The sequence below is a fragment of the Phalacrocorax carbo genome, chromosome 9 (assembly GCF_963921805.1).
Source record: "Phalacrocorax carbo chromosome 9, bPhaCar2.1, whole genome shotgun sequence".
NCBI lineage: Eukaryota > Metazoa > Chordata > Aves > Suliformes > Phalacrocoracidae > Phalacrocorax > Phalacrocorax carbo.
The window spans coordinates 34,681,181-34,707,205 of record NC_087521.1 but is presented as its reverse complement, the minus strand read 5'-3'; the positions used below and the strand labels follow the sequence as shown (position 1 = coordinate 34,707,205).

Here is a 26,025-nt window from a genome sequence, read left to right as displayed (position 1 = left end):
AGGGGAGCAACACACAAGACAAGAGAGTAGTGTTCTTTTAATTGATATCCAAAGCCTGAAAAAAGAAGATCAAGCAAATTTAGTCAAGAAAAATCAATCTGAGCACTGGCTGCGTTGCTATCCAACTCGTTCAGAGCCATCCAAAATGTCATGTCCTCTGACTCAGGGGAAGGAGGAAAGGTCTCTAGAAAATACTGGGAGAGAGATGGGCAGAGGGAAGGGAATAGCTCTACTAAATCTGACGTAGTCTTTTTCTCCACCAGCACAGTTGGAAGATTAGATAATTCCAGGTTTGTGGGTATTTTTCCTGATGGTTTTAGCACATTAGAAATGAACAGCCCCTGGATTTAATATCTTTACTTTATCAGCACCTTCATGTTATTCCAGAAGCATCTAATGCTTCAAACAGGTGAAGGGTGCCATCAGCCTGAGGGAAGGGTGTCTGTAGGAGCGTGAAAGATAACCTGAGCAGGAAAGTGCAGCCCCCGGGCTTGTGTCAGCCCTGGTGTGGCCAGCAGGAGCCGGGCAGGGATGGGGCCCCTGTGCTCGGCACTGGGGAGGCCCCACCTCGAATGCTGGGCTCAGGTTTGGGCCCCTCGGGACAAGAAGGGCCTTGAGGGGCTGGAGCGTGTCCAGAGAAGGGCAGCGGGGCTGGGGCAGGGTCTGGAGCACAAGTGTGCTCGGGGGCGGCTGAGGGAGCTGGGGGGGTTTAGCCTGGAGAAGGGGAGGCTGAGGGGAGCCCTTCTCGCTCTCTGCAGCTGCCTGAGAGGGGCTGGAGTGAGGGGGGGGTTGGTCTCTGCTCCCGAGTCACCAGTGACAGGACGAGAGGAAACGGCCTCAGGCTGTGTCAGGGGAGGTTTAGATGGATATTAGGAAAAATGTCTTCATTGCAAGAGTGGTCAGGCCCTGGCACAGGCTGCCCAGAGAGGTGGGGGAGTCACCATCCCTGGGGGGGTTCAGAAAACATGCAGACGTGGCACTTGGGGCCATGGTTTAGGAGGCCTGGGGGTGTTGGGTTGGTGGATGGACTTGATGATCTTAGAGGTCTTTTCCAGCCTTAATGATTCTATGAATCTAAGAAGGGGGAATTTGGGGTAACAGCTGAGCTGAGGAAGGAAGCCAGTGCCGGGGTGCAACATCGGCTTTTCTCTGTATGGCTGGCTATGGCCTCTCGTCAGTAGGAATGGGAAATCTCCAGCCTAGTGTTTTTGGCAAGGAGTATCTCTGCATGATCTTCAGCCTCCCCAGCAATTCCTCATTTTTCAGGACACCTTTGACCTGGCAAGCTGGAGGCTTTTCTTGTCCGTCTCTTTACAGCTCAAACACTGGCATTACACTAGAAGATGCCTGAGATCTCGCTGCCGCCAAGCTAGCGCAGGGTTGGTGACGGGGAACATCCTGTCATTTTTATACTTCTGTCATTTTTTATACTCTCCCAGCCAAATTATATCCTGGTGTGATGCTGCTGGCTCTGGTATCCTTGTACACAGGGAATATTGGTCCCATGCCCAAAGAGAGGGCAAATGCGAAGGGGAAATAGGAGATTTTTTATTGGGGAAGATATCTTCAAAGGTGGCACTGAGTGGGAGGGTGTGAGTTTGAGTATGCCAGCCAGATGAGGCACTTGCCCTTTGTCTCTGTTACTTTGATTCACTAAGAACACATGCATTTATTAAGATAATAAAAAAAACCAACCCAAAAACATTCATTCTTTGAGCAAATGCCTCTTCCCGAGTCCTCCTCTCCTTCAAGCGAGTAAAAAAAAATAATCAGCTCTCACCCTTCCCAGCCAGCCTTTCTCCCACATGAGCAAGGCCCGGTCTCTGCTGGATATTCCCTCCTGACAGGTTCTTCTGCTACCATAGGTACGATCTGTTGGTACAAATTACCTGAGTGGGTGGCAGATTCTTGGCTAGACAAAAGACCAGCCAAGGAATAAAAGGGTCCTTTCTTCCACATGAGTCAGGGGGATGCACTGAATACTTTGATACTGTTCTTCATTTAATAGCAAAAGCGCAAGTAAATAATCCCTTGCTTTAGCTGATGCGCTCCTTTATTGTGATTCCAGGCAGACAGGATTATTGAGGGGGAAAGGAAGGAGGAGGATGGAGAAGACCTAAAGGGAAGGAAGGGGGGAGGCAGGGAAACTGGGGAACCAGAATTGCCTGTTTCCAAGGGCTTCCCAAACCAAGCATGGTGCCCCTGCTCTTTAATCTCCTGTCCTTCCTCCCCCAGACTGTACTCTTAACTGCTTTGATACCCCCACACTGGAACCAAATAGCACTCCCAAAAGTGCATTTTGGAGCTCTGCTTGTCAAATGTTCGGCCACATTAGGGTAGAAATTATTCCAGATAAATTTGTTCAACGCTTTATGAGCTAAAAATGGCACATTTATTATCACACAAATAACATACAGGGTTAGCAAATTAAATTTAATGTTGTAGCAGCTGAAATCACAAGTGCAGCTGATGCACCTTAGCCTGCAACGCACAGTGGTAGGAAGCAAAGCAAAAAGACGTACACCTCCATCCATCTTATGTTGGCTGGAGTACTGTTGGGAGCATCCAAAATTCTTTCTTTCACTGCCTCTGCCAGGTTCGGCTTCGTTGTATTTGTACTCTAACACAAGACTTTTACACCGACTTATCTAGTTTTACCTAGAACATGTGAATGGCCATGCCAGGCTGGGCCAAAAGCCCGTCTAGCGGAGTGCCCCAATCCCAACAGTGGCCCCAAGTGAAGGCTTAAGGAAGAGGAGCTCCAGTAGTGGCCAGCCCGGTTCAGCACTGGGTGCTTCACTTGTCTCAAAATAAGCATTACTAGAAGTGAAAATGTTATGAAGTTATTTTGGATGAGGCTCTGAACGGCTGTATGCTGGTGGTTTCACGGTCTAAATCGGATCGTGTGTCTTAATTTCCCACAGCAGGGAGATTCATTGCAAACAAATTACTGCAAATCAGTGAACGCATGAGAGTAGATCTCCACAAAAGTATACTTAATTCATTTGCCAATCACAGTTCATTTTTAGTGGTGAAAATATATTTTAGCAGGCATGAAATGTATACTTTGTCTGAAAGAAAAGTAATTTCCAGCAGTATCAGACCTAACTACAGTTCTGGCTGTTAAACCTTTGCTGAGAGGGAAAGAGTCCATTCATTTTTTACTGCACTTCAGCGTAATCGTTTTGGAGATTGATCCTGCAACCCGTGCTGCCTACTTGTTCTTCAGAAACAATTTGTGTGATTAGGAGCTATTCATAAGTTTAAATAACATTGCGCTTGTTGTTTTTACCTCCTGTTACTTTGTTAAACCTGCTGTTCAAAGAGTGGAGCTGGGGGAAGGTCTCCTGTTCGGGGAGTTGGTTCTTTCTGCTATTTTGGCAGCACATCTTGTTGTTTTCCCAGAATGTGTTTAGCTAAAGTAGTGCCGAGGAAGGAGTGTGACACGGTCCAGAACAAGACTGGTTTTCTCAGGTCCCCAACCCGCCCGGACCCTGCGATGCCGGGCTGAAATATTACCGAGGAAGTGTTATTCATCTTCGTTATTCGTATTGCAACAGTAGCTCGATACTGCTAATCTCGACACTAAAACAAGGAGATGCTCCATCCCCGGCAGAATTTCAAGTCCACGCATAAAATGGGAAGCGATATATGAATCTAGGGGCGGAGGCGGCGGGGAGCGGGCTCTGCAGCAGTGGCTCTAACCCAGCCCGCGGCAGCAGTCATGGGATGGGGAATCAAAGGACGGGAATTTCCTGGAGGAGGAGGAGGAGGAGGAGAACAAGCTCCTGCCAAACCGAGCAAAGGCGACGGGGGACCTGGGAAAGCAGGCGGCAGCCGGGAGCGGAGTTTGCTGGAGGCAGTTTTTAAGCGCCCATTCTGCTAAACTGCCTCCAGCACAACCCTGGGGAGCACGAAATAACAAAGCAATTACGTCCTCGGATCCCTGTGATATTGTCAGAGCGGAGCCCAGCATGTTTTGCAATGTACTTTATCACAATAGCCGGTTCCTTTTCTTTCTAAATGGCTGTACAGGGGGAGTATTTCTGCTAATTAATTAGGATGCATTCACCCCTGGGGCGGGAAAGGGCTTACAGTAGGGATTCGAAACCTTGTCTCTTCAGACAATATTGCAAACGTTTACAGGGAGGAGTAGCGTTTGCCCCCAGGCAGGGAGAACTCAGATAACATATAATGCTCACTCATCCAGCCTGGAGCTTTAAGACTCTGCTCTGGCAGCGGGGAGAGCAGCCCGGCTGCTGGGAAGGCTCCGGATGAAGATCGGATGTAGGACTTCCATGAAAAGAACCCACATTAACGTGTTTTGGTTCTTTGTTTATCCCTGCTTTGGTGAGAACTCCCCAGGGTAAAGCTGCACAAAGACAAACCTGTCACCCAAACTCAGCTGGGCTGAGACTTTCTCATCTCAAACCTCATACAAAAAGCCCCGAAATCAATGAGGAAGCTTTGAAATGAACTTTGGATCAGGCTCATTCCAAACCTTCCGTTATCTCACTTCTAATTTGTCACTGAAATGTCTGTAATTTTCCCCAGGGAGACTTTCTAGCATTTAAACAGCTAGTACCCTGCATAATTTCTTCCTGTTTTCATAAGAGAGAAGAGGAACTGAGAACATTATGCTAAATGCCTCAAGCGTCCCAAGAATAGAGATTTTCATGGAATTTTCTGAATTCATTATCATTGGGAGGGATGTGGCTGGAAACAACCGCAAGGTTAAAAAGTTCAAATGTTTGTTTTCTTTCCTTTTTTTAATTACTCTTGCTTGAAATGATCCCAAGTTCAGTTAATTCCAGCCACATTTGCACTTCAAGGAATCTGTCAGACAGATACTAAATATATTTAAGTCTCATGTATTTATAGAAATCCTTCATACTTGGGTGACTATCGACTTGACACATCCATTTGACCTAAAATATGACTAAGAATTGTATTTGCAGTATGTTTATTAGTTCAGAAGTCTTTCCCGGGCTAATCTGTTTTCCGGCTGTACTCTTCCAGCAGGCTGATGGAAAAATAAGACCCAAAGAAGGAAGCGGATTTTTAACAGTGGTCATAAAACCCCCTTTATTCTCAGGGCATTTTTGCATGGCATTAGCAACTAAAAGGCACCACTTCAGCACGGCACTTCAGCTATTTGCTGAATCAGGGCCTGAAAGCTGAAGAGAAGGAGGAGGAATGACATGGGTGTTATTCCCACAGATTTTCTCAGAGCGTTAAATGACTATTAGTTGATGGGACAAGATTTTACTGTATTAAAGTTGCAGTGGATGAAATTCATGCCTTTTGATGGGGTAGTCTAAAACTGACAAGGTAGTTGCAGCCATCAAGTCCCTGCCTGGAGCAGGGAGGCTGAAGGTAAGACAAAAACCTTAGTCCTGGAACAGAGTAGACTCCTTCAGCTGCACCTGGTACCCACTAAATGTCTGTCCCGGTTCAGTATAGAAATGTTGGGGGGGAAATAGCCCCATTCTAAGAGATTACTAAAACTACTGAAATTCTTAGGTGAGCATCAACTTGGTCTTCACATGGAAGATTTTGGGTCAGATGGGCAGCTTCTGTTCAGATGCTATGAACCTCCCAGATGTGGGAGTAAAACAAGAGTCTTCTGGAGCCAGGCTCCCCTCCAAAACCTCACACAAGGAGAAGCAGCAGCTCGGCCCACTGCCATGCACCGCACCCCTAGATCAGCACTGGACATAACGCTTTCCACTTGGTGCTTTATATGGAATGCTCATGTCAATTATTCATCCCACGCCCTTCAGTACCACCTTTGTCATACCAGTGACTTACAGATCCTTCATGAGCTCAAATGATCCTCATGTGCATCGTTCCCTGAATTACTACAAGCTATTTGACTGTAAATGTGTTCTTTGGCACCCATCAGCGGATCGTTGACCTTAGCAGTATGGCTACACCATCAATATACATCTGAAGTAGAGACATGAGCAACTTGGTATCGAACAATTAATTTCACATGTAGAAATTCATAAGGCAGTGTCTGTGCAAAACTGGAGATCTCGGAGGGTTTGCAGAGGAAGCGCGGCGTGCCAGGCAGGGAGGAATGCCTGAGCACAGAAGTGTCTCTCCATGAACAAACAGATCCCAACTGCTTTGCACAGAAAGATAAAATGAGGCACAAAGATACAGCCACAAATGGCATCACAGGGAAGTGATGAAAAACTGAGGGAGGTTTAGCAATCTGGGGCACCTTCTTCCTGCTGGGAGCTGCTCATGCAATGGCAGGGTTAACCAGCACCCCACGGCACGGGCGATACCTGCACAGGGTACTGGCTGTGCCTTCGGTGGGTCTCCAGCTGCTGCTGACGCAGACGTAACCCCAGGGTGCTGATCGCTAGGGGCTCCCAGGCTTTGCAGGGGGAGGATCATCCCACACCTCTTGTCTTTCTCCTTTTCCTAAGTATTTGGTGTTGCCCACACTCACACGGGACTTGAGGCCAGCTGGACTTTTGCTCTGCCCCACTAGGACTATGCCACAGTTTCTCCACCAGGGATGTGCGTGCGCCTGTGTGTCTATATCCGTTAGAGAATCTGGGCTATGGGGGAAAAACCAGCCCTGCCCTCATTGCCAGGCCAACGCCTCCACAAGCCAGCTCCTCCGCACCTCCTTCTCTGCTGGCTTTGGCTGGGGCAGAGTTAATTTTCTCCACAGTAGCTAGTAGGGGGCTGTGTTTTGGATTTGTGCTGGAAACAGCCTTGATAACACAGGGGTGTTTTAGTTGCTGCTGAGCAGGGCTTGCACAGAGCCAAGGCCTTTTCTGCCCCTCACCCCACCCCACCAGCGAGGGGCTGGGGGGCACAAGGGGTTGGGAGAGCACACGGCTGGGACAGTGACCCCAGCTGACCCCAGGGATGTCCCACACCATATGGCGTCATGCTCAGCCTATAGAGCTGGGGGAAGAAGAGGGAAGGGGGGAACATTCGGAGCAATGGCATTTGTCTTCCCAAGTCAGCATTAGGCGTGATGGAGCCCTGCTTTCCTGGGGATGGCTGAACCTGCCTGCCCATGGGAAGGAGGGAATGAATTCCGTGCTTTGCTTTGCTTGCGTGCATGGCTTTTGCTTTCCCTATTAAACTGTCTTTATCTCAACCCATGAGTTTTCTCACTTTTACTCTTCTGATCCTCCCCCATCTCACCAGGAAGAGGGAGCAAGCGGCTGGATGGGGCTGAGCTGCTGGCTGGGGTTAAACCACAACCTTCTCCCTCTCCAGAAAAAGAGCTTCATTTACAATTGCAAAATTATAGCGAAATAAAATAAGAGGTCCTTTTATTTGCCTTTTGCTCTTCAAGCTTTTGAAAAAAGAAGTTTTCCAGCTTGTCTCCAGAGCAGCGAGCGCTCAAAAACATGACCCTTCAGAGAATGAAGGGCCATGATTTCATATTATCATCTGCCTAGTTGGAGCCGTGGCGGGAAGCCAAAGAGCAAATGTCACAAAACTCACTGAGAGGCCGCAAGGGTTGCAACACCACATGAGGAACCGGAGTTTGAGATTGGGCATGCAGAGGAATAGGGAAGGGGAGGACAGAAAGGGGATGGATAAAGGTTTGAACCCCCCGGGGAAGTGTGGCTCTCTCTTTGGGGTTGGGCAGAAGGGGACATGATAAGGTGGGTTTCATTGGTGTCACACAAAGAGGAATTTTCTACTTCTTATTCACTGAAGAACAAGAAAAAGTGGAGAGAGCTCTGTTTTCTGCTGCCAAACATGAGCACTAGCTCCAAAATCAGAAAACAAACCCATGCAGTAGCTTGACACATGATCAAGGCTCTACATATCCACCGCTGCGGAAAGAAAATGTACCCAAAGAATTCACTCCTTGTCACAGAAAACCTGAGTGTTAGCACCTAAGTGACGTCAAAGTGTCTTTAACAACAGTTCACCTGCTCCTAAGTTCACAACAAGCAGACAGCCATGCTTCCCCTCTAGTTCAATCCAGTTTATCTCATCTCCTCAACAGGGCACATTTGCCATCCCAGCACACTTTGAACCAGTTTTATGATTTTATCTTCATGGCAACAAGCCTCTGCCTTGAGAAAGAGCACTTATTAACTACAGACAGTGTCATTTTCAAAGTGATTTATTTTATGAGGGTTTTGAAATAAATGATCAGTCAGTGATTGGCCATAGGGGAAAAGCATCTAAAAGCTTACCACATGCATTGAACTTACCATCTGGTATCCTTTAAAATCTAGCTTCAGGGTGGCTCAGCTAGTTCTTCAGAGCGCACGATGTTCACAGTGCACAGTGAAGCATGAAAATAAAAGCCAAGTGACATTGCCCAGTAAGAATCAACACTGTAACTGAAGCTTAATATCTTCTGTCTCACAGCTCTAGCCCATCATCAGAGACTGGCGTTTTCTTAACTAAAGCCGACGTTGCATTCCATAATTTTAATCCTGTTTAAAAAAAAATTAAAAAATTAAAACTAATCCTTTTATTTTCTGGTTGGCTAGCAAAGGGATGTCTTCACTGTGTTTTGGATTTCCTCCTTCTGACTAAAGGCAGGAGGTACAAAAAAGATACTGTTATTGTTCCTCTGAATTTATTGTTTGTGGCATGCACAGCCCTCCGGGTGTGATAAAGTTTCCTGGCTCTGATGCTTGTCACATTTCAAAATCTGTGTTATTGTCCCTGAAAAGTATTAAATCAGACTTGTTGGGAAGCCAGGAACTGAAATCCCACGATATATAATTGAGGAGGGATCCGAATGCTGACATTGCCTATGCTCCTGCTATGGTACTGCTTATAGTATAGAATTTAAAACCCAATTTAAGTATTGTGTGTTGGCCTTTTCCCCCAAAATAAAGGCTAAGGTAGGTAATTATGCCCAATTTTGCCACTGAAAGACAAGAGAGATGTTGACAAACTGGAGGGAGTTCAGAGGGGGGCCGCTGGCATGGCTGGGGGGCCAGAAGGCAAATGAAGGCATATGGCATACGAAGAGAGGCTGTGGAAATTGTATTTTTAGGCTAGGAGAGAGGGGAGGAGGGATCTCACTGCAGTCTCCAGCCACCCAGAGCAGGGTTACAGAGCAGGCAGATGCTTCGCAGAGGTACGTGGCAAAAGAACAAGCAGCAAGCAGTCACAAGTCGCAGCAAGGGAAAGTCTGACGAGATGCAAGGAATAACTGTAGTGTTCACAGTGACCATATTTAGGGACTGGACTGAACATCCAGAGAGGTTGTGCAATCTTTGTCTTTGGAGACGTTCAAAACTCAGCTGGCCAAGGCTCGACACTAGCCCTGTTTTGAACCAGAGGTTAGAACAGAGCTTCTTTCCAACCCAAATATTTATATGATGCTGAAGAAAAAAAACAAAGGGGCCTAGACTTGTAAAATACAGGCAACAGCAGAGGTCCTGCAAAGCAGACCTGTAATAAAGAACTGCCTTTACATTATCACACCAAACGGCCTTTCTGAATAATTTAAATAATACTATTGCAGGTCCTACAATGGAGGGATGGAAAATAATGCCTCTTACTAATTGGAAGCCAAATTTCTTTCACACAGCTTCTATTGCCTTCCTTAAGAGCTGTACGCAAGCTCTAAATTTGCAATTTCATCCCAACTTGTTTTCCATGACATAATTTAGAGTGCAAAGTAATGTCTTCCAATAGGATGAAGCCAGGGCTCGGTGTTAGGCCCCCCGAGTCCTATTCCTGGCACTAAAATGGATCAGTTGCACACAAACTATGTGAAGTCTGCAGCTCTTTTTACAACCTTCAGCATATACATACGTACAGATGAAGAGCTACGTTTGCCTACAGCAGGGGAAAGCTGCGTATACAAATAAATATTTGTACAAAAATTCATCATCCTTTCTGCTTCTGAAGAAAGAGGGGTACTTTTATTACACATCAGGTGATCCTAACGTCAAGGTTGGTGAGGTTGGCTGGTAAGCTTATTGATTAAAAGTCCCAGTTTGCTATTTAAGGTGAGAGATCATCACCGTCGTCGGCCACATGCGTGCTCATTAATTAAGGCTTCTAACCACCAGATTGCTCAGGAAGAAATGTCATGCTCTGAGGACTCCTGCTATCACTGCTGGCAGTCCAGCATGTGGCAGCGACCGCCCATGGCAAGGCTCTTTCGAGCGTGGAAGAATGAAGGTGAGCTGAATGGCTGTGTCTGACGCACAGCTGGGAGGAAGGCTGATTTCACTCATATTTGCTCATTTCCCCCAACGAGGCCACGCCAGAAGTGCTGTTTCTACACGAACTCCTGGCGGTCACCGTACTTGAACGCCAATTGCAAAAGAACTGTGAAGTCAGCCTAAATTTTCCATTGTGTTTAATTAAATTCAGAGTGAGCAGATTAACCGAGTTATCATGCCATCATGGGCCTGGGTCTGTAGCGAATACCCTTTCAGTTGAGGTAGTAACGATTTATGCAAATAAATGAGAAAAAATACTGTGGTTTCATGCCTGTTGCAGCTACCATAGTGCCTGGGTTTTCCTCCTGCTGCTGATTTTTGCCAGTTGCTTCAGAAATGACTGAATAACGACCTTGAAGAGTACAAATAGATGCATCTAAAGGGAAGGGTGCTGGCACATGGGACGCAACTGTCAGGATGTGCTTGGCATTGCCTGTGTTTCTGCTGAGCTTAATGGCACGATCTGTATATCACAGAATCACAGAATCCCAGGTTGGAAGGGACCTCAGGGACCATCTAGTCCAACCTTCCTAAGAAGAGCACAGTCTAGACAAGATGGCCCAGCACCCTGTCCAGACGACTCTTGAAGGTGTCCAACATGGCCGAGTCAACCCCTTCCCTGGGGAGATTATTCCAGTGGTGACTGTCCTCACTGAAAAATTTCCCTCTGGTGTCCAATCGGAATCTCCCCAAGAGCAACTTGTGTCCATTCCCCCTTGTCCTCTCCATGTGACTCCTTGTGAAAAGGGAGTCTCCATCTTCTTTGTAGCTGCCCCTTAAGTACTGGTAAATGGTGGTGAGATCCCCTCTGAGCCTCCTTTTCTCAAGGCTGTACAAACCCAGCTCTCCCAGCCTATCCTCGTATGGTAGCTTCCCAGTCCTTGGATCATCCTGGTGGCCCTTCTCTGGACCCCTTCCAGCCTGTCCACATCCTTTTTGTACAGCGGGGACCAGAACTGCACACAGTACTCCAGGTGTGGCCTGACAAGTGCTGAGTAGAGCGGGATGATGACTTCTTTATCTCTGCTGGCGATGCCCTTTTGGATGCAACCCAGCATCCTGTTGGCCTTCTTGGCCGCAGCAGCCACTGTTCGCTCATGTTGAGCTTCCGGCCCACCAGGATCCCCAGGTCCCTTTCCACAGAGCTGCTCTCCAGCCAGGTGCATCCCAGTCTGTGCTGCACTCCTGGATTATGTTTTCCCAGGGGCATGACCCTACACTTGTTCTTGTTGAACTTCATAAGGTTCTTGCTGGCCCACTCCTCCAGCCTATCCAGATCTTCCTGCAGAGCAGCTCTCGCTTCTGGAGTGTCTACTTCCCCACTCAACTTGGTGTCATCAGCAAACTTCGTCAGGCTACAACAAACTATATGCAAAGGCTTGCAGGATTAGTTCCTTTGCTTGGATGGGTGGTAAGATGGTGTTATATATTTAGCTCTCCTTACCGCAAGGGTCTGAGGAGATGAAGGTATGCAGGGAGAGGTAGTTATCTGAGCAAACCTGCCAAGCTGTCAGGTACACCCTCCATCCTTTAGGTCTGAAATGTGAAAAAAGGGCATTTTGGGTAACTGTAAGTTAAATTTGCTGGGATTTTCTGCCAGCTAAGAGGGAAACCAGGCAGCCAAGACAGGAAAGGGCTATGGGTCACCCTCGGGCCACTGAAATCACCCTTCAGGGGGTGGCAGAATGAACATTTAGGTTGGGTATTAGGAAAAATTTATTTACTGAGAGAGTGGTCCGGCATCGGAACAGGCTGCCCAGAGAGGTGGGGGAGTGACCATCCCTGGGGGGTTCAAAAACCGTGTAGATGTGGCACTTGGGGCGATGGTTTAGGAGGCCTGGGGGTGTTGGGTTGGGGGTTGGACCTCATGATCCGAGAGATCTTTTTCAACCTCAATGAGCCTGTGACTTTACGACTTTCCCAGCCAATTCCACTCAGGCCCCGCCCGCCCCTCGGCGCGCGGGGGTGGTGGGAGGCGCCACGTGACCGCAAGGCCGCGCAGGGCAGGGCGGGGACGCGCTGTCACGTGCCCCGCAGCGGCGTAGGCGGGGAGAGGGCGGGTGTGGCCAAGCGCCTGACCTTCCGGGGCCGGTGGGGGAGGCGGGGCGTGTGACGCAGTTCCGCTTCCCCCTTGGGCGTCGGGGTGGCGGTGGGTGCTGCGGGCCGCCGCCTCCTGCCTCGCTCCCGGCCTGCGCCGCGCCGCTTCGCTCCTCCCGCCTCAGGTACCCGCCGCCTCTCGGCCCTTCGGGGTGCTGACCGCCGGGTGTCTGTCTGTCTGTCTGTGTGAGGGGGGTCCCGTCCCGTCCCGCACCGCCTCTGGGCCCGCCGCGCCGCAGCCGGCCTGGGGAGCCGCCGCCGCCGCCTCTCCCGGCCCCGACGGAGCCGGCCTCGGCCGCGGGCCTCGGGTGAGTGGCGGAAGGCAAACCCCCCTTCCCCTTCCCTCCCCCCCTCAACGGAGGCCCGCCGCCTGGGGCGTGTGGGCGGCTCCGGGGGGCCGCGGCCGCTCTCTCGTACCTCCGGCCGGCTGTGCTGGTTGCTGCAGGCAAAGGCCGCTCGGTGGTAGCCGATCCCGTTCGGCTCTGTCTAACGGCGGGAGCTGTGGTGTCTTGGCTGGGTAAATACCTTGTCGGCTTGTATTTATACTATAGGGTCGAAATCTATACGTGACTCTCTAAACGAAATCTATACGTGACTCTCTAAACGAAATCTATACGTGACTCTCTAAACGAAATCTATACGTGACTCTCTAAACGAAATCTATACGTGACTCTCTAAACGAAATCTATACGTGACTCTCTAAACGAAATCTATACGTGACTCTCTAAACGAAATCTATACGTGACTCTCTAAACGAAATCTATACGTGACTCTCTAAACGAAATCTATACGTGACTCTCTAAACGAAATCTATACGTGACTCTCTAAACGAAATCTATACGTGACTCTCTAAACGAAATCTATACGTGACTCTCTAAACGAAATCTATACGTGACTCTCTAAACGAAATCTATACGTGACTCTCTAAACGAAATCTATACGTGACTCTCTAAACGAAATCTATACGTGACTCTCTAAACGAAATCTATACGTGACTCTCTAAACGAAATCTATACGTGACTCTCTAAACGAAATCTATACGTGACTCTCTAAACGAAATCTATACGTGACTCTCTAAACGAAATCTATACGTGACTCTCTAAACGAAATCTATACGTGACTCTCTAAACGAAATCTATACGTGACTCTCTAAACGAACGTGGATCGCATACGAGTGGCTGTTTAACTGGAAGGTTCTTCACTAAAGGTCTCAGGCAAGTCAGTCTCTCGCAGTTTATGAGAAGTTGTTTCATTTTATCAAGTATTAATACACTTAGGGTGGCTGGCTTACGGGGACAGCTAGGGCAGCGTCGTATCAAAGGGCGCGCTGCTTGGAGAATGAACTATGTACCCGATGGGTTTCATCTCTGAGAGGGAACTTGTTTCTAGGTGAATTTTGTGGAAAACAGTGTTGGCCTGATGCTGTTCAGCCTTATTGGCACTGGATATAAGAAGAAAGGTAGCTTTTCTTTTTTTCTTCTAAACAAAACTGACACACCCTGAAACCACCCTCCCCAAGACCTGTGGAGGCCAGTGGCTGATGCAAAAATTTGTGGTAAATATCAAGCTGGTCCTAGAAAGCACTTTCAATTTTCTGGAAGCTTGAGTTCATTCAAGTGCACTTTAACAGTGCCGAATCAAGACGTGAAAGACAGCAGCTGTATCCGTGCAGTGAGATTGTATCCTGAAAAGCATTTATCCCGAAAAGAGCCTTTGTAAAGGAGCAGAAGAGGTGTGTGGTTTTGTTTGTCACTGTTGAGGCTAGAACTGGGATGTGACACACAGTTTTGATGTTTTTATTGGGGGCGGACACCAAAAAACTACAGTGAAGATGTTTGATAGACACTCACCCTCGGGGTCAGCGTGTTTATTTCACCTAAACCAAATAAAAATAATTAAGCTGATAATTCCTGAGTATATAGCTGTGGTAGGAGGGGAACACAGGTATTCTTTAAATAGCTTTTACAGCTAGTTCAGGAAGACTTGTGAGGAATTGTTGGTTAGAAGCTAAAGCTATAAATGAGAAATAAAACAAGCTTTTAAAAATGGGGATAACATGATGAGAATGGGCTCCATACCTCCCAAGAAAGTTTAGAGGGGCAGCTATGGAAGATATGTTGCGATTATTCTGAGCTGCTGGACTAATACATCTTTTGCAAGATTCCCGGGGTAGGATGGTGTGGACAGGAGTAATCTCTGGCAGCGGACCCTCACTGCTCTCCCCTGGTTTTGTGTCACAGCTGGCACACAAACAAGCCACCTCAGTAGTGATAAATGGTTTGCCGGGGTTTGGAGCCATCTGCTTGTGGTGTGGTGACCATCTGAAGTGATTAGGTCTGGTCTTGGTGGGGAGGCAGCTGTGAAACTGAACAGCCTGTCATGGGTGGGAAACCGGAACAGATTACAGGTCCTTGTGGCTTTTTTTGTTTGTCAAAATAGAGGGAACCTCTATTTTGAAGAATTGCTTTTTTTTTTTCTGGTAGTTGATAATTTATAGCAAATGCACTAACATGCAGCATTTTGGTTGTTGCTCTTCGTTCAGTCTGTCCGGAGAATATGGAAACTGAAAATCTGAAAACTAAAAAACTGACTTACCTCCTTTTTTTCAGTCAAGGCAGACAAAAGAATGGGGAAAAAGATCTCCAAGTCTCAAGTAGCTGCTAATGACGTAACTGTTGTTTTTTCCCTCCTGTCAGTCTGTTTACCCGTTGTCTTTATTCTCCCAATGAATAAACGTGCAGGTCGGACTAAATGGTTACACGGTATGCAAGCGCATCAGCGTGGCCACTCAGAAGGCGTTAAAGATAGGGAAAGGCCAGCTATAAAATGTTGACGCTTAATGCCTGAAGGTAGAAGCTGCAGAAATTTGCATATTTTAGAAAACATTTGGAAGCTGTCAAAGATATGGTCTCTCTTCCATTTTATCTGTATAGCTATGTTGGGTAGTTGTACTTATGTGGGCAGAAATCTTGTAGATGAGGTTATGCTGGTAGGTATTAGTCATGTTACAGTGACAAAAGAACCTCTTTGCTGATAGAGCCATGCCACCCAGTGGAAATGCAGCAGAGCCTGTTGCATCTAGAAAGCATTTTTCTGTGTTTGAAAGATGATCTTGGAGACAGGAACTAAATCTGGCGCATCAAGTGTTTGAAAAATGTCATACAACTCAAATGAAAAAAGGAGAAAGCAGCTGATGCTTAGTTTTGGATAGTTTTAGTGAAAGAAAGAAAAAGTGTTTTGGACGGCTTTCTAATGGAGGTTTCTAGGGACTGGTGATGGGTAAAAGCCAGGAAAGACAAGAGTATGGGGGAAAAAATGCTACTGCATCCATCGCTTTCATTTGGGCTGCTTGCGATCAGAGGGGGTTTAGAGCTTAAAAAACACAGGGGAGCTGTTTTATTGTGGAAGCTGACAGATTTAGTACCTCACATGTAGCACCGCACTTCCAGAAACGGGGTTTTCACAGACCTCTCTGAAAATCACCACTTGGTCTTAAGCGCAGTTGGTAGAACTGGCTGTGTTGGAGTGCTTCTTGACCTTCTTCCAGCCTGCCGTGGAGCCCAGCAGGGCCTGCTTGTCTCACCTCCCTGCTGTTAATTCTCCAGAGTAGTTCATGGGTGTGTAGGAGGCCTTGGACTGTGGTTGGAAAGGTTTTCCTGTGTAGGATTTCTGGGTAGATGTGTTGGAAGTCCTCCATGCCCTCCCATCACTCCTCAGGATAAAGGATGAGATGCTTTATTTGCAGACATTGGTCATCTCTCTCTTTCCCTAGTTTTAGTTTTGGTCTCCTGGCTGTGTGTGTTCTCAGGGGTGACTGAGAAGTGGCGCCCTGACCAGCCGACCTAGAGCTGGCAGGCTCTGTGCTTCTGGGAAGTGGGGGATGTGTCCGGGGGTGCCAGCCTTCAGAAAACAAAGGAAATCTTACCTTACAGCACAGGGGACGCAAGCAGGACTTTGGTTTGAATGCTGCCAGTTCTGTAGTCTGTCTACTCCCTGCCAAATTACTTAAACTCCTGAACCCTCCTTCCACTCACTCTTCCTTCCCCCCAACTCTAGGAAAGAATAATTTGAAGTAGAGGTTAAATGTGACAAAACAGATGTCTGTTACATGAATCAGCTTTTCTCTGCTCATATCAGTGCTTGTGCAGTGCTCTTCTAGGAAAGCTTCAAGAGAAAATGAGAGTCCATTTGTTAACTCTGCTGACTCTAAAAATCTAGCCAAGGGACCGTTTGGTACATTTTTCTAAAATCTTGAGGCATACGTGACCAGTGGGGACTTTGAAAGGGAGTGACTTGGAGGTCTTCTGTCTGATGGTGTCTCTGAGTCTAGTTTGTGAGCATACCAATACCTTTGCAAATGTAATTGATATGTCTGTAAGGTTTTGATTGAAATCCTTTATAGTGGTGTTGAACACCTTAAATAGAACATAGATTCTAGATTTAAGTACAAATTAGCTCCTATGTTGTCTGAATGTGTCTAATGATAATTTCAGTTTCTTTTTTATTAAACGAAGGTGGCAGTACCCAGATTAAACGTATGTTTAAAAAACATCCCTGAAGTAGGCCATCCTGTCTGCAAAAGGATCCTTGACATGCTTGGCATTGACTCAGTTATGACAAATGTTGCCAACAAATGTTGCTCTAGTCTGCTTGCCAAAGTGAAGAAGCCACTAAATCTCATTATAAGCTATGCTTAACTACGCTTTTTTCATAAGTCATGTAGCAGAATTGTTTCCATAATTTTCATGGCACAGAAATATTTTGAAATTATCTGCTGAAAAATATTGGGGCTATTTGTTGATATTTTGTAAGCAGGCCTGTTTCAGCTGTAGTCATCCACTGCTTTGACTTGGATTTACTACTCCCTGTCGTTTTTGTGACGGATCATGGGATTTTCTTTCAGTTCTCCTTTAGGTTTGTTTCCTCTCTTCCTTTTCTCCCTTGCAGCATATGTTCAGACTTCTTCTGTGGGCTTTTTTCAGACTCTTGTAGATCTGTTTTTCAGTTGGTCTTATCCCATCTCTCCCGCTGCCTAAAGAAAGGATGGTTCTCTTGGCCTGTTTTGGTGTTGCGTTTTGCTGACCTGGGTTTTTTTTTGTTTGTTTATGAATACATTTACGTTCACACTTACATAACAAGTTATTTTTGTATTTGTTTCTATATTAATGATTGATTTCCTATATTTTGTGGGTTATATTAAAGAGCTTCTATGCCTGTATAGGTAAATTGAACTACAATGCCACTAAAAAGCACATCTCAACTCCTGATTCTTATTGAGTGTGGTTCATTGCAAAAACTAACGGACTCTTTTAACATAAGAGCTGTCTATTGAAGAGAAACGGAGCTTCTTCTGGCAGATCTCTCTCAAACAGCTGAGCTGTTAATAATGGGAGCAGAAACCACTTTCCTGATGTAGCTCAGCTGGTTTCTCAATTTTAAGCAAATGGTCATTGATCTGAACAGTGTACCTCATCTGATATAACGATGCAGGTATTTATAGAATCATAGAATCATTAAGGCTGGAAAAGACCTCTAAGGTTATCAAATCCAACCACCAACCCAACACCCCAGGTCTCCTAAACCATGCCCTGAAGTGCCGCATCTACACATCTTTTAAATACCCCCAGGGCCACCTCTCTGGGCAGCCTGTGCCAGTGCCTGACCACTCCCTCAGGAAACACATTTTCCCTAATATCCATCTAAACCTCCCCTGACGCAGCTTGAGGCTGTTTCCTCTCGTCCTGTCACTGGTGACCTGGGAGCAGAGACCAACCCCCCCTCACTCCAGCCCCTCTCAGGCAGTTGCAGAGAACAATAAGGTCTCTCCAAATCCTCCTCTTCTCCAGGCTAAACATCCTCAGCTCCCTCAACCTCTCAAGACCTGCTCTCTGGACCCTTCACCAGCTTCGTTGCTCTTCTCTGGACTTCTTTTTTTTAACCTGCTTGAATTTATTTGTACCTGCTTGAAGGAACTACTGTTATAAGCTAATGTCGGAGCTTTGACAAACCTTTGGATTCATGCAGTTAAGCGCTGGCTTCCACTAGGGCCCTAACTTTGTAGATAGGTATTTCTTAAAAGGTTTATTTGAAGTATTAGGTGTAACTTGAAGTTTACTGTGTTTCCGCAGGGGTCTGGGTTGCTCGCTGTGGTCATAAATAACTTGGGAAATGAGATGAGCAGTGTCTTGTTGATATGAAGCCATTCAGGAAAGTAATGATTAGATAATAAAATGACAGATATAATTCAATGTCAATAAATCTGTTATAATTCAGAGTAGATAAATATAGAGTGGTGCATATAATTTAACACATAGAATGATGGGCTGACCCTTAACACTGAGGAGTGAAATATTGCCACAAAAGTGTCAGTTCTGTAGTGACCAAAAAGCAGATGAAGGATTAAGAAGTATTAGGAAGGAAATAGAGGACAAACCAGAACCTAATTATGAAACTGTATAAATCAATGGTTATCCCACATCTTGAGTTCTGTGTGGTTTGTTCTTGTCATTTATCTCCAAAGACACAAAAGAATTGGAAAAGCCTCAACGAGAGGCAATGGAATAATCAAAGGTATGGAATAGCTGCTGTGCAAAGGTCAATGAAATAAGCTAGAGCTCAGCCTGGGGAAGGAGCAGCTAAAAGAAACTGCTAAAAATCTGTAGAATAATGGGCAGAGTGGATAAGAATAGATTTACTGATTTTTCTCAGCTGCAGGAACGAAGGACCAACAACTGAATCTACTAAGATCGGGGCTTAGAACAAAAAAGAAGGTGCCTTTTTGTGTAACAAATAGGTGTAGCAGCCCTGTGAAGTTCCTTGCCGATGGATGTTGTAGGTACAAGTGGAGAAACTAGATGTGTTTGTGGAAAAGAAATTCTTTGGGGGTTGTTATTCCATAGAAATTGCCTACAAGTTAGGGAGTATCTCAGCTTGGAATCATTGAAGTATTGGGGCAAGTGTCATCCCTGTTTTTGTTCTTCCCTCCTGTCACTGCTGAGGATAAAAAGGCATGCTGGCCTAAGCCACCCCTCCTTCTGGTTTGGTACTGTCTTAAGATTAGGAAATTGTGTAGATAGTAATAAACTTACAATACAGTTTCAGAGAAGACTCTGCATTATTTGCATTATGTAATTTATAACCTGATGGAGTTTATGAACCTCTTTGTCATAGGCTATCTGTACAAACACCCATCCCTGAGACCAGTCTCTGTACTAAAGGTCAGGTCTTGGCCTTCAACAAGGAAGAGGAAGGATTGGTGTTTGTGGGGATCAGCTTGGCAGTAGTATTTGTACTCTTATATTTTGCATTTTTTCCGCCTCTTATGTTCCTCTCTATCTCGCATGCTCTCCCTTAAAACCCTCTGGCTGCACTGGGGCACGTCCACCTGTTTCACCTGCTCTTGGTCATCCTTTCAAGAGTTCTTCACCTTTAGTCAGTATTTGTTGTCAGTCACACTGAACATAACTTCAGGTTTGTGACAGCTGCCCTTTTGTATGGCTAATGAAGATTGACAAAGCAAGTCAGTTTTTGTTGTGGTGAAGCTCTGGAAAGCTCTAAGTGCAGTAGTTGCCTTCATGGAAAGGTAGCACGTGGGTCATTGGTCCCTATTTTCAGTGTTTCTTGTAAATGTTAAGAGGTTAGAAGTTAGGTACGCATTGATGACACCTCTGCTTGATCTTTCAGTTGAGGCTGGCTAGCTGGTGTCAGTGAACATAATTAAGGCATCCTCTGCCTTTAGTGTGTTCTGAAATAATTGGAGGATCGGCAAACTGTAGTTCTTTTATCTCTGACAATAAGATCTGTGTGGGGATTTAATCATGTTTTGGTTTAGGTGCATTAACTTTACCTGCAAGCAGCCTGGCATAACTTTTGAGTCCCAGTTTAGAAAAGGCCTTGAATACTTTATAGGCATCGGTGTCTGGGTAGGCTGCCTACTCGGTATGAATATTTGAAATATTTTTTTAGTGTAATGTGACCCACTTATATTCTCTGTCGGTCCTGTCTGAGATGAGACAGGTAGAGGCTGAAGACTTTCCTTTTCATGAGAACTCTTATCACGAGGAAAGTGTTTGGGTGGCACATCCCTGTATGGGCCAGAGTCATTCAAACAAAGCCACCGCTGCGGAGCGCTGCCAGTTCAGCACTTACTGTGGTTTGAATGAGACAAATGTAGAGTTTGTCAGATGAACTCTTGCTTGAAATAGTTCTATTATTTTCAACAAATTTCACTTTATCTTACCTTACTTTTCAGCAAAATGTCTGGAACTGATGATTTTTCGGTAAGTAACAGTTTTTCTTTCCTGAAGATCAGCCAGTTGTGTTACTTCATTCTAAAAGTTGACATACGTTTTTCGAGAAGAACGGGAGCTTAGAGTTGAGAGGTGATTTCCTCTGTATTGCAGTTGTGGTGTTTTCCTTTTGGGTAGATGTAGCAATCTGTGGACTTAAACGTATGAAGCCGCTAGGTGCCTTGTGGGTTCTTTTTTGCTGTGATGTTAACAAAGGAGCTGTGTTTTAATAGTGTCAGAATAGCTATAATGGAAATCTATGAAGATCTTTTCTTTCTGGATTTGTGCTGAAATTGCTTATTGCTGTGTGTGGTAGGTCGCCTTTTATCTTTGGGTTTGTTTTTTAACCGCGGCATGTCAGAATGCCTTTTCTACCTTAACGATAGAAGCTGCACAAAAATGAATGTAATCATCCGTGCACAGCAAGAAAGAGCTCTCCTCCTCCCATTTTGGCAACCGAAACATACACATGTAGTGGGTGAATGTCTGCAACTAGTAAGTCCAGTAGATGTTTTATATTCTCACTGATGCTTTGTCTTTTAGTTGGCAGATGCTTTACCAGATCAGTCACCTGCTAAAACCTCCAAAGTGAGCAGTACAAAACCTGGTCAGCAGCCTGGTCAGCCACCGCAGGGTTGGCCAGCTTCGAATCCTTGGAACAACCCAAGTGCTCCCCCTACAGCGCCAACCGGACTGCCACCAAACACGTCCGCTTCCAGCGTGCCATTCGGACCTCCGCCAACAGGAATGTATCCTTCAATGCCCCCTGGACCGCCTGCTCCATTTCCTCCTCCTCCTACTGGACCCTCTTGCCCTCCTCCTGGTGGTCCATATCCACCCCCAACTGTGCCAGGTCCTGTCCCACCAGGGCAATATCCTCCACCAAATATGCCCTTTCCAGAGCTTCCAAGACCTTATGGTGGTCCAACAGAGCCAGCTGCACCTCCTGCTCCTGTTGGGCCATGGGGATCCATGCCCTCTGGAGCATGGGGACCAACAATGGGAGGGCAGTATCCTGCACCTAGCATGCCATATCCACCCCCAGGGCCATATTCCGCTCCTACCCAGACTCCAGGGGCTGCGCCAACAGTACCATGGGGTACGGTCCCACCTGGAACATGGGGACCTTCACCGCCAGGTCCGTTTCCTCCACCCACAGGATCATATCCAGCTCCAGGACTATATCCTACGCCCCCTAATCCTTTTCAAGTGCCATCTGGTCCTGCTGGTGCTCCGTCAATGCCTGGTGGTCCCCATGTGAGTATTTAATTTTGGTCTTGAATTACTCTAAAATGTTATACTTTTAAGCATGGAAATGCAGTCGCATAAGACCCGGTAGCACAGGTAAGGAATTTCAGGACATCTGTCTCATTTCTGTAGTCAGTGAAATAATAGCCAACTTCTTAAATGCTTAAGTAAATATACTAGAACTAGTGAAATAAAATCAAGTTGGAGTGTCTCTGAGCGTCACATTATAGTGGTCTTCCACTACTTGGAAAGCCTCTAAAAAGCAAAAGAGGGGGGAAAAGCCTTTAATTTCTGAAAGTGAAAATACTCTAGTCTCTGTCACCTAGAGATTGTGATTCTAGGGCACACAGGGAGGGAATAATGAATTATAAGGATGAATTTTGTTTTAATTATGATTTCTATAAGTATGACTTAACTGTTTTGTGAAAAGCCTGTATTGACCATGGATTATTGTCTCTTGCAGCCTTACCGTTGAATACATTCTGGGCAACAAAATACTGTAGCTTTCCACCTTCATCCACTACTTAAAGAGATTTTTACAGTTTTCGTTTCAGTAATGTTTGGGGCTATGAAGAATACTTGCCTCTTGTATGTGCATTTGAGGTATGAAGGAGCAGTTTGCATAAATCTACCTTGCTCATATGCTGGCATAATTGGTTTAATAAAATTAATTATGAAGAGCAGAAATAAAACTAACATCTGTGGTTCTTATGTTGGCAAGTATTCCTTGGAAAAATGGGAGTTGCCAAGTAAGGATTATAAAGAATCAGGCCCAAAGACTTAACAGAAAAATTGTTAATTCTTAAATTTCCATGAATGCTTTAAGTCTTGTTGCCGGACTTGTGCTGGTCACTGAATGGATGGATAGTCATATTTTGTCTATTTTCAGGTTATTCTAAAATGTCAATAAAAAGTGTTTCAAGATTTTTGTCAAGAAATCTAATTTTTGAACATGCTACAGTAATGCAAACTAGAGAGAGAGCATGTGAACTTGAAGGTTTTCTCAGCATTTTGTATATACTCAAAACAATTGCTCAGTCTGGGACTACGGAGGAGAAGATCCGCATTTGAAATACTCGGTCTGACTTGTCGGCACACTGTTCGTGTTCACAAACAGGCATTTATGTGCAAATTAAATAACCTGGATGTGCAGTTAACTTTGAATCAACAAATGTGAGTTTTATGCATGCAAATGAGGACATCATTTTGCCAGTTCTCATTCTGTGGTGGTTGGAAGTTTGGCTTGGTCTGTGTAAAGAGAAACTGATTCCCACTTAGGTAAGGTACTTCCCTATTTCTAACCTGGGTTCTAGTCGTTTCAAATTTGACTTTTCTGCTGGGTTGTGTAAACTCAGCGGACTTTTTCAGAGTCCCTAGAAACTGAACTTGAGCTTAAAAGATCAAAAACAAAACCCCAACCTTGACAATTCCCTTCCCGGCAGGTTTTGGCATGGCATTTAGTTCTATCAGCTACAAAGATCCTTATTGCCACAGTTGAGAACGAGGCGGTCTCATCAGGGCTCCGCTGAACATTGTAATGGGGAGAAGTCCTCTGTTCTCGGCTCGGTGTCCGCATACCTCACTGAGTAAGTGTGATTTGGGAGTGAATGAATGTCTGGAAGCCTGTGCACTGCTGTGTAGCTGTCCCCCCTCTGCAGGGGCACGGCAGTAAGTTTTCATATTCCTGCCATATCTGTGCAAAGAGCATGCAAGGGGTTTGCTGCAGTGCTGGTTTAGCATTGCCAAGACACACAGCCACGTGTCAGTGAGGAGTTCTGGCACTCTTTGTGGTACTTCATAGCCTAGACTGCGACCACAGACAGTTTCATCCCCAGCTGGGGATGCCCTAAAGTAGCCTCTGCAGGTAGACTTAGGAACAAATTTTGTTTAACGTGGTAACTCATTAGGGAGTCTTTGTTTCATGGAACTGTGAAAGCGAGTCAGTTCTCTTCCAGTACCTTCTTGTGGCTTCCTGCATGCACGTGATGGACTTCTTAAAAACAAATCGGGTGACCTGGTGGCAATGCTTGTCTTAGCCTTTGTGGCAAAGCCCCGCAATATTTTTACAGAGGAAAGCGGTCAGCTTAGCTGTGGCTGTTTTAACCTAATGTCCTGAAAGGTAATAGAAAAGGTGTGTGTCTTTTACTTGTTTTAGAAAGGCGGTATTGGAGCCGAACAAAAATACTTAACGTTTCAGCTTAAAACCTAGCATCTGTAACTCTAGAAATAGGAACCAAAAGTGCGAGTCTTCACTAACCTTAAACAGGCCTCAGTTGCCTCCCCGAGCAGACTTGGCTTTGTTCTTGGCAAGACTAATTAAAAATTAGAGAACATTGACTACATTTGTTCAAGTGCTTTTTTTTTTTGTTACCTGCAGCCTTAGATTATAAATCAATGTAATGACAAAAACACTTATTCCAAACAAGCGGATCATGCGGTAGCAGCGCTCCAGTTTGAAATTGCACTGGCCATGCGTCTCTACAGGGAACGGGAAGAGGTAGGAGAGGATAAAGCAAATGTAGCAAGTAATGATTTTTGGAGTGGGATTTGTAAAAGTAACTAGACTTCTAGGTTCTTCCTGAAATAGGCAGGATTTATTACTGGAACATTTAGGCTAAAATTCAGTATATATGGGATGTTTTTCAATGTATATTCGTATTTCTTGAGGTCATGAAAACTGTTTCATAACCCCTTTGTTTTTGTGAGCAGAGTTCTTTGCATAGCAGTGAAAAGGGTATACCTGTTAATCTATTGTGTAAAAACTCAAGTTGTCACTATATACCGTGTAGTAACTTTATCACATGTTATGTCAAGTGTGAGCAACTTCTGGCCTGAAGCTTTTGCAATGGAATTTGTACATTTCTATGCATCATTTGAGTTAAATTGCTGAGAAGTTCGTTTTGACTTGTGCTTTGAGATTGACATACTGCATTTGTTTACAATATGAAATATAAGCAATCACATCTTTAAAGTATAGATTATCACCTGCTGCTGTATTTTCTTTAGATGAAACAAATATTGCTGTATGATAGTGAGAAGCTATAAATACAGGATTTGATATTTTTTTGAAAATGCTGTCACTTTTGTATAAGATTAGACATTAAACGTATTTTCAAGACTGTCGTGTTTACTGTTTTTCAATTACTGCTTTTGACATGCTTGTGTAGACTTTTGCCTTGAATGAATAGTAAAAGTAGGACGTCCTTGATTTGCAAAGACTGAATATAAAATCAGAATTACTTGACTTCTGTGAGTGTTTTTCCTCTTCCTTTTTCTGATTTTTGCAGCCTGTGCATAAGGCACATTAAGTGCGGATGTGACCGTTGCTGTGTTGTAGGATGTCGGCCTCGGGTATTGCCTAGTCACAAACTGCCTTCTCAATTAAGAGAAAAAAGATCCAATCTTTCTGGTTCTAGAGGAGGAATGGGATTTATTTTCTACCTGTGAAGAGCGTGGTGTGGTTTCTTTGTTTTCTCCTGGCTCCGAACCATTCCCAGGCTAGATTGACACACCTGGATGTGCTAAGTGACCCGCAAACCAATGCTTCTATATATGTTTATCAGGAGTTTGATGGGGTAGGGTGGATACCAGTGAGAAACTCCAGGGCTTGGCAGCAGTGTGAAGGACAAAGTTCGGGCATTGCTCATCACTACGTTTACAGGGTGGCTCACAGAATGGTTCACACCAGAGCTGGCCAATGCTGCTGCCTTCGCTCACACCTCCACCCTTTCAGGAAGGTAAAAACTACAGCAGTGAACAGTAAAGAGTGGAAACAAAAACATTTATCCACTTTAAGGCTTAGAAAACAAGCTTGTCTTAGACTGTGGCCCAAATGTAATCCTTAAATCTGTTAACAGAACAATACAGTGCGTGGCCAATGCTTTATCTTTACGGCTGTGGGGTTGCCCACTCCTCTGGATTCCTCAAATGAGTCATCTTTTGCATTGGTAGGATGAGGACATGGGTATGCCAATCCCACTCCATGAATGGCTTACTGCCCTGCAGACCCAAAACACTTCAGTCAAATTCTGGGGGAGCATCTGACAAGCGATACTTGCCTACGTAACTCCTAAGGGAGTACTTAGTTTTGGGAAAACTATCCCGGGGGGCTTGTGAAGTGGTGAGGGTTTGCACGGTTAGATCCACCATGTAGGAAGCGTTCCTTCCGGCCTGCCCTTGTGAAGGCAGACGCCTGAGCTCCC

At 45.5% G+C, this 26,025-nt stretch overlaps 1 protein-coding gene across 1 annotated transcript; it reads left to right on the top strand.

Annotated features, from left to right (window-relative positions):
- Positions 1 to 12,300: 12,300 nt before the first annotated feature.
- Positions 12,301 to 24,942, top strand: MAPK1IP1L (mitogen-activated protein kinase 1 interacting protein 1 like). The gene is made up of 4 exons (XM_064461090.1): positions 12,301 to 12,412; positions 20,539 to 20,566; positions 21,119 to 21,832; positions 22,287 to 24,942. Exons 2-4 carry the CDS (start codon positions 20,543 to 20,545, stop codon positions 22,296 to 22,298), a joined length of 750 nt encoding a protein of 249 aa, XP_064317160.1. The 5' UTR covers positions 12,301 to 12,412; positions 20,539 to 20,542; the 3' UTR covers positions 22,299 to 24,942.
- Positions 24,943 to 26,025: the final 1,083 nt, after the last annotated feature.